Raw genomic sequence first — 8,908 nt, 5'->3', positions numbered from 1 at the left:
CACGAAACATTTTAAATTTCAACATGGTGCAGTTCCTCACGCACTAGCATGGGGCAAATTCTTACTTTTGAAAAAGCTGCTGTCACTGGAGGTTGGCTGCAGTGGTTCAGTAATGGCAGTAATGAGCCAGTTGTGCCTTCCTGATGATGAGGTGAGACAGGTTGGCCTGTTGGGGAGTTCCCAGCTCAACTCCCTTGGTCTTTCTGGGGGAGATCCTGCCGCAATATCATTCTCTGGAAGGAAAGAAACACTTGTACCAGGTAGCAGAGTGCTCAGCGAGGTGATGAGAAGTTCAGTCCTCTGTGTCTATAAACCTTTCTACTTGCTGGCCCGGATGGGTGGTGTTTCATGAAACCACCCGTGCTTAAAAGCACACAAACAGAGGATTCCAAGGGGGATAATGCCTTCATGCCACTCTAAAGTACAGTCCGGGCACTAGAACTAGAAATAAAGATTACAAAAGTATTTTTGCATGAGAGTGGGAAGGCATGTATAATTTTTATATTTATATATTTTTTTAAGATACCCGTCTTGCATTAATGTTTGAGTTCAAAACAGTAGGCTTCTGTCATTTTTTTTGTTTATAATTGAACTTGCACAGCTGTTGTTGAAATCCTAACACTTAAACCATCACATAAGGGAAAATTATTAATTCTCAGTATCAATATGCTAAATTTTTTAAATAAAAATGCTGAACAAACTATTAAAGGAGTCCTCTTGTGTTTTTATAAGGCATCTTACAAAACATTAATGTAAAATGTTTTTTTTGACAAAAAAATTATGTTTATTTGGAAAGCTTCAGGTTGTTCTACTTAATTAGTAACTTACAAATATAAATAAGATTCCAACCCACTTCTAGTGCTGAGAGGTACATATGGGACCAGAACAACTATACGATGTTTAAGTACATTTTATTAACAATGCATCCCTTTGATAAGATTACGCTTCAGGAGGCTTTTAATGCCCATTGACATGAACTGTACACACTATACAAAAAAAAGAAAAAAACACCAAAAAAAAATCAAGGTGGGCAATACCATTTTGGGACAAGCCTCTGTTTAAATTATACACAGCTCAATGCAATATTCTTACAGAAAATATATAAATACTTTTTCTTTCTATGTTACAGGTATACAATATAAATCAGATTTCAATGTCTGTTCAGTGACCTACGAACACTAGAACCTCCAAATATGTAGCAGCGTATTACTAAAAAAAAAGACCACACGGGACAGGGAGAATTAGTCATGAGATTTTCCTTGATCCCTTCCCTCCTCAGAATGATTAATTTAGATAATCTCTTGTAATGCAGTTTTAGGGATGCTGACAGCCCAGTATTGGAACAATTTTTCCATTAAACCTACAAAATGTCTGCCTTTCACCCCCTTAGACATTGCATCTTGTGCTAAAACACCCTACTCAGTGGCAAAATGGCATTATAGTTTTTGGCATAAATTACATTTCTCAAATAAAATAGTGTATTTTACAAAGCAACTCAAGCAAAATGTGCAATTTCTGCATGCTGTGGCATTGCTGTCTATGTTACAAAAAAAGTCCAAAGAAAATCCACATTCTTTACTGAACACACAAATCTGTTGAAAACAAAACTATCCAGGGAACCGGAATCAGGAGTTAAACAAAAACTAAGGAGATGGGGGGCTTCTAGCGCAATACAAACATGGTTTCTAGCATGTTCCCAAAGGTCTTTTACTTAGGTTTTACTCTCACCTAGTCTATCTTTAATAAGCACACGATAATAGAAGCGTAACTTAAAAAAGTTACGGGACCTGCTTTCAACTGGCTCCAGTGAAGCTCCGAGCAACAGGACTTCTGTGCAGCCCTGCCAGGAGGTGGGCAGAAACCTCAGAGATGCTCCAAAGTCTGGCAGGAATTCTACTGCGATTGCTCAGCTTGAGCTCATGTTCACTTACACAGTGACACCAGTTTCCTGCAGTCCAAAAAGCCAAATACCAAGGTCGAAGACACAGACTAGGAAAAAGGGACAACTCTTTCATCTCTCACTATGCTTTGATTATTGCCTAGCTCTCGAATAGCTGCCTTTCTCTTCAGCCACCTAGTAAGGTGCCATAGTTTTTTTCCAGTCTCTCACTGCAAAATACAACTCTCCTTCAAGACCACTACATGTTTCAAAACAAAATGACAAAAAGACAAGCAGGATTATCACTGCTGCCTGTTTAAATGTTTGTACGAGCAGCTTACCTCAGTGTGCCAAGCCACTGCACCCTAAACTACCCAATACTTTAGCACTTCATTGTGTCTTGGGAAAAAAAACACCAAACCCCAAAGACAGCATATTTAGGGTATGAATGTCAGGTCAAACAAGAACTGTTGGATGAGGAAAAGCAAATGTTTCAAATACAGCCTGCCAAGGGCTCAATGTACAAGTTGGGCAGGTCAAAGCCTGGCCATCTCCAGCTCCAAGTGATGTCCATGACAGCTGGGAGCATTCAGCATCTCTGAATTTCAGGCAGCTGAAAAGGTGTTTGGACACTCACAGCACCCAGCGGTGTCCTCCTTCCCACTCAGTGGAGAGAAAGAGGCCCTTGGGGAAGTAACAGGGAGCCCACCAGTTAGCTCTTTGCCCTTTGGAAAGGGCTATCCCCTTCCTCTGAATGTAAAAAGAGACCAAGAAAATTAGCCAGCTAGTGTCGTAGACTCGGCGAGACTGGTTTCACAGCCAGCCTCTCCTTCCCACAAAGGCTTTTGCCTCAGAGCTGAGTATTTTGTGTTAGCGTGCTGAATCATTCAGGAGTCTTCTTTGCCACAGCAACCACACTGTATTCGCATATAGTGTAAGTGAACGCTACATGCTTCACCATTTATTTGGCAATATCCCCAATCATTCACATGGGAAAAAATACAAAGTCTGTCAGCTTCCCTTGCAAGCCTTTCTAGGGGAAGGGGAAGAATTCTTTATTAGGGTTAATTATAAGCACAATTTTTATTTACTGCTGTTTTCTTTTGAAGTTTTATCATGAAACAAATAAAACCCCAAAATAAGAACTTTGAAAGGGATGTTTTAAAAAAGAATCTATAGAGTTAGAAATTCACAGTTTGTAACTAGGCCAATATCAAATTCCTTCAGTAACAGTATCCCTTCATTTGCCAATTAAAATGAAACATCAATGTGAACTTAATGTAAATATGTAATTAACTCTAGAAATGTTGTATTATGTACAGTACAGACTTTACATCCTTGATGCACACTTGTTGAAATCTACTGACACTCACACATTTTCAGAAAAAAAATAATCACGTTTTATAACTAAATTTGCAGCCATAATTTGTACGTCAAGCTTCTGTTGTCATAGATCCCCACACAAGCGAGTACTTCAAAACACATAAGCATTTCAGGGTGGAAATTCTTTTAAAAGTATATTGACATCACTTTTGCTTACCTTTTTAAAATCACAGGCCTTCCTATGATGCTTTCTACATTAAGTGCTATGGGTTAAACTGGTAACAAATGAACAAAGGTGTTTTTTTTTAAATACAGGTGATAAAACTTGTTTATTTTGCTTAAACTGCAGAAAAATAACATGGAGTTGTTTGATGTAACCCCCATCTAGCTATTAAAACAAATTTCTTATATTCTAGCCTAACTGAGGTAGTGTTTGAAACTACTGTATAAGATATGCTAGCCCCATTTTTGGGAAAACTACATTATTTCCTTTGGAGTTTATACCACTATTTGGTCTACTGTGACTGACATTTTGGTTTTACAGAAGCATCTATTTCTTACGGCCAGAGAAGTCCAACAGTTACAGGTATAGTATGTTTTCAGAGCATTTCAAACATGCCTTGACAAATAGATATATTATTTGTGTCACTGACCATAGAAGAGTTGAATGAGTTTCTTTTTGCTCCTTCTTTCAGTGGGAACTCATGAAAAGACAATCTTAGGAACTAAATTTGACAATGAGCAGCAACTTACAAACTGCTTTACCAGAACGTGACGGTATGCAGTGCATGTAAGAACTCAGTGAAGTGACAGCTGCAAAGCAGTGCTTATGTGGCAAGATGAGATTTCCAGTAAGAACAAATAAATTCTACGTTTCACTAGAATTGTGTTTACTGTTCACAGGACTAATTATTGAAATCTCCAGTAGCATAGCTAGTACGAACAGTTATGAGCATCAGGATAAATTTCACTTATCTTCACTTAATTATTAATCTGACAATTATAAAAAAATGGAAAAAAGTGAATGGATAAAAATACGTTCTACTTAGTACAGTCCAGCTGAATTATTCACCTATATCAAAATCAAAGGGTAATCCCTTCTATTACAGGCATTCTAACAAAGGTGGCCATGCTACTGTATGTACACATTTGCATATATTTATATTACTTTTGTATAAAAGCTTCTGAATCTTTAGATCTATGATAAAAGTGATGGGGATTCTTACCTTTTTTTTTTAAGCTTGCACTCATTAATTTAGAAACCTCACTACTAACGTGATAGAGGCAACTACTTCAGTCGTTAACAGTCACTGTATCATTTAACTTTTCCAACGATTCTTAAATACCAGTACAAATGATAAGTACTGCTGCTCCAAAATTTGGTACTTAAGGCTTTTCACTACAATTATTAGTACTATCTGATGCTTGATCACTCATCCACTAAAAGTCAAATAAACCTTTGTTTTTATAAAAGGCTGTTTTCATTGTTTTCACTTCACTTGGAAAACACTCATATTATGTCTTCTCACAAAAGCAGCAATGATTAAATGTCGTCAGGTTTAGTTTAAACAATATTCATTTATCTGATACAAATCATGCTTTTTAAAGGATTTTAGTTAAGAGTAAGACCAACATTCATACTATATGAGCATGAGTGTAGAAACTGCAAACACATGCATATCATTTAGGGAAAACAATCTGATTTCAGCATTTTAAGTTTAAATGATTTGTTATTTTAAAAATCAAACTGTAGTGAAAATCCTTAACTGGTTCCTATAAGATACATGTACATAAATGTAATGAAATTGGAGAGACTTCTAATAAAATGACTTAGAACTATAGCAACATTAAAATAACTTAAAGGAAACCTTAGATTCACAGAGGCTTTTCTTTCTGTCTAAAGTTACAAACCCCCAAGTAGTGTTATAAACAGTACAAAAAACAACAAAGAAGGGCTAAAGTTAATCCCCTGGTGTCCACAATTACAGTACAGCTCCCCATTGCTGGCAATGGAACACACCCTCATCTCTCTGATTCCTGGTATCCAGGGTTTAAAAAGCAAGGCATCGTTCTGCTTCTCTGGAACAGACTCGGAAGTCAATCAAAAAAGATGTCTGTGCATGTTGTCTTGTTATTTTTTAATTTATGGTAGAAAATGAAATGAAAACTTGTGGAGGTGTTCAGTGCTCGGCTCTTGCATATACTGGTAATTACTATTATTAAAACTATGGTAATGTTTAATAACTCCCCAAAGGGCTCAAAAGACTGGGGCAGTAATCGGCTGAGGAAGAAAAAGTTTCAGTTCAGTCTTCAGGTACCAGTAGCTTCTGGAACAGTCTGGAAGATGATGCTCCAAGCTTTTTATCCAGTCAGTCAGAGGTTGGCTGAGGATTTCAGAAAGTCCATATGCAATGCACTGCGTGAGACAGAGGTCAGGATTCAGCTGAGGTATCGATTACTGGCTGTTTTGTTGGTGTTGCTAAAATAGCCTCTGCTTCTTCATGCATCTAAAAGAAAAAGACAGATGAAGTATTAATGTTATTAGCGATTTTACTAGACAGACATCATAAAATGCTTTCCTTTAAAGAGTATCTGAAAGCATCGTTTATTCAGAATATGAAACCTGCACCCAGCTGGCAAATGTTGGTGCATTCGACGCATTTGAAGCCTCCACCTACTTGTAAGAACTGTACATCTTGAAATAGCTCCTGAATGAATCTTCGAGATGGAAGTCGAAATGTACAATGTGCTAACAAGTAGGACACCTCAGAGTAAAGGCATATGTCATCAAATGCTTGGGGATACTTCTCCTTAATTCTGAAAAACAGAAAAACCAAAATTTTCTAAGTCTTGAATCATCGTATCATATTAGTCATTATATTTTAAAACCTCAACATATCATACCAGTCATTGTATTTTGAAAAACTGTTCAATTAGATTTTGATTGTCATCATTAAAATAGAACTCTTCAGTAACAGGCATAATAAACTGGATCTGACAAAGCAAGAAAATCAGAACAGACAACATTATTTTGTACCAAACTGGAAAAAAATCTATAGTAATGAGATGGAACAGAATATGTAATTTGAAAGTTGTACTGAAATGCTGACATCACCTAGTCTTAAAATAATAGATGTAGAAAGAGAACGGTACATCAAAAAATTGACATCCACACATACAGCAGTAACAAAAAATACATAAAACCTAACTTAATTACTTGTAAGCATTTTTAAAACTAAAATGAGCATTTCTGCATTTTCTTTTAGCAGTTGTATGTCACTAGCCCAGAAACCTACAGGGTTTATTATAATAGTTGGTCCTTGGATTTATATTCCTATATTTTAACATGATTTTTCTATAAATTAATTAAAAGTTGTACTCTTGCTCAAAGCAGATTTGTGTTTCTCAAGAAGTTACTTTCCGGTTGTTATTCAGCTTATCTAATATACATTATTTGGCACAAATACTCGAAAAGAATTATCATTTCTTTTTTAAACATGCATGATATACTGGGTATGTAATGAAATATCACTTGAATTACCAACTTTAAAAAGACTGGGGAAGAGTAAGGAATTAAAAGAGAAAAAATATTGAAAGGAAAATTCTTCACTTAGCTTTTATGTTACATTTAATCATTCAATCATATCTGCTTGACAATTTTTTGAGAAGTCAGAAATAAGGTGAATCACTATCCAGAGATCTTCGAGAATACACACAACTAAATGTTGCTAAAACATCTGAAATGTATTGAACTTACGTCAGGAGCCCAGTTTCATGGCCCTTAGTTCCTACTGAACTACTCAAATTGATTACTAAACGTAAGACTTCTTTCCGCAGAAGTATTCTGCACACTGGTGTATCATCTGGGATTGATTTTACTCCTGGAAAACAAATTAAACAGTATGGAGTTTAAATGGAATAGTCTTTGATTGCGCTAATCTTATGCCATGTAAGTCTGTTTTAGCGTTCCACAAAGACACACACATGAATTTATGTATGTATTCTGAAGTACCAACAAATATTTCTACTGAAATTAAAACTAAAAAAAATTACTTTTTTCAGGAATTCTAACATAAAAATTTTGAAATGGTAAACTACCATTTAATAAATGGAAAAACCTGTGGGATTCAATTACAGTGCTGTCTCTACCACTAAATCATGTTGTGAACTGAGCGAGTGACTACCTGCTCTCTTTCTATCAGATGCTGGAAAAGTTAGCAACCAGTTGGCTACTTCACAAGAAATCATGATAATTCACACAAGCCTAAAAAAGAAGTCTCTCTCTCTAGAGAAATTCAGTAATTTTTTAAACTAACACCAGTGTGGAAAAAAAGGCAATCAATTTGCTTGTAATGTTGGAAACAGAGTTATTTGAAAACATGTAGAACCACTGTATAGCAAAAGGAGAAGAGTTTAAAAGTATGCTCTCCCATCTGCCATAACCATGGACAATGCAACTACCTTCCTAGATAACAAATCATCCAAAGGGGGGTTTTAGTTGCTGTTTTTATTCTTGTTCTTTTGTTGTTTGGGTTTTTTTTTGCATATTTTGGGGTTTTTTTGTTTGTTAAGTAATGAGCAGTACTTTCTTGCAGTATGTATAAATGAAATACTATTTTTCCACAATACCTAAAAAATACTTTAAGAGTTGTAGTCTCTAACAATTATAATGCTTTCAAACTTACCTAGTACAAGCTCTGTACTCTTGGTGCTGCTAGCTGAACCACGGGATACTGCATCACTACAGCTTGAAATTCCAGAAAATTTGGAGGAATGCACATCTAAGTGATTGTGTATGGTCTGCCCACACCAGTCAGTATATGGAATGTCTGAAAAATCTGACACAAACAAGATGTTGCATCTTTGTTACTCACACTTTTCCTAACTTCAAATTATTTTCTTATTTTTCAACAATGGTAAGCATGCAAGATGCTGATGTACCAAGTACTGTGTGTATACACCAGCTGGAAACTAGCTGTTGGATTTTGAACAAATCATACTCAAAAATGTCTAAAAATCACCTTTTTTTTTGAATCTTAAAATACTCTAGTGAAAATAAGCAACTATTTTAGCCACTGACAGAAGCCTAGAAACTAATCATACATAGAGCTCTTACTGATATATCTATGCTCTTTTTTCCTTAGCATAATAAAGATGCTCTTGCATACACAAATTTTTTTGCTCATACAGTTATCACAGGTGTTTCAGAAAGGGCTCTGACTTCATCAACAGAAAGATGTGACAAGTAAGATTTTTCTGGGAGGTTTCATTATTCACAGCCTTCAGCATTTTGAATGTAAAGAGATGAATATAAAATCCAAGCTTTTAATGCTTGCACAGTTAAGAGAACCACAGGAAAACAGAGGTCTGAAGAAACTTTTGGAGATCACCTAGTTCAACCCCTTGAATTCACCTCAAAATGAGATCAGGTTACACTGTGAAGAGTTTCCGCTTCTGTGCAACTGGAATTTCTATTCCTACCACACATGGTCATGGCCTCCGGTCCTTTGGCTGTGTGCCTCTGACAAAAGCCTGTCTCTGCCGCACCTGTAATCCCCTTATGCTATTTGAAGACTACAACCGGGATTTTATTTGCCATGCGTTCTCGATACCAAACTCAAGCTCAAATTAAGCTTGCTCGACCATTCCTCACATTTTGTACATCACCCTCCTTGCCAACAGTACTCTATGTGTTGTAAAACAGTG

The 8,908-nt window shown here is 36.2% G+C and overlaps 1 protein-coding gene across 1 annotated transcript in view; it reads right to left on the bottom strand.

Annotated features, from left to right (window-relative positions):
• Positions 1-5,327: 5,327 nt before the first annotated feature.
• RICTOR (RPTOR independent companion of MTOR, complex 2) overlaps positions 5,328-8,908 on the bottom strand; it is a 67,232-nt gene continuing 63,651 nt past the window's right edge. The window contains exons 33-36 of the mRNA XM_009894671.1: positions 7,888-8,040; positions 6,960-7,083; positions 5,881-6,019; positions 5,328-5,709 (exon numbers count right to left, since the gene is read on the bottom strand). Coding sequence (XP_009892973.1) covers positions 5,635-5,709; positions 5,881-6,019; positions 6,960-7,083; positions 7,888-8,040 — 491 coding nt within the window. The 3' untranslated portion in view covers positions 5,328-5,634. The remainder of the gene's footprint in view (positions 5,710-5,880; positions 6,020-6,959; positions 7,084-7,887; positions 8,041-8,908) is intronic.

This window comes from Charadrius vociferus, unplaced genomic scaffold, assembly GCF_000708025.1.
Source record: "Charadrius vociferus isolate BGI_N301 unplaced genomic scaffold, ASM70802v2 scaffold450, whole genome shotgun sequence".
In the NCBI taxonomy this organism is placed as follows: Eukaryota; Metazoa; Chordata; class Aves; order Charadriiformes; family Charadriidae; genus Charadrius; species Charadrius vociferus.
The sequence above is the reverse complement of the archived record's forward strand: the minus strand, read 5'-3'. Positions and strand labels throughout refer to the sequence as shown.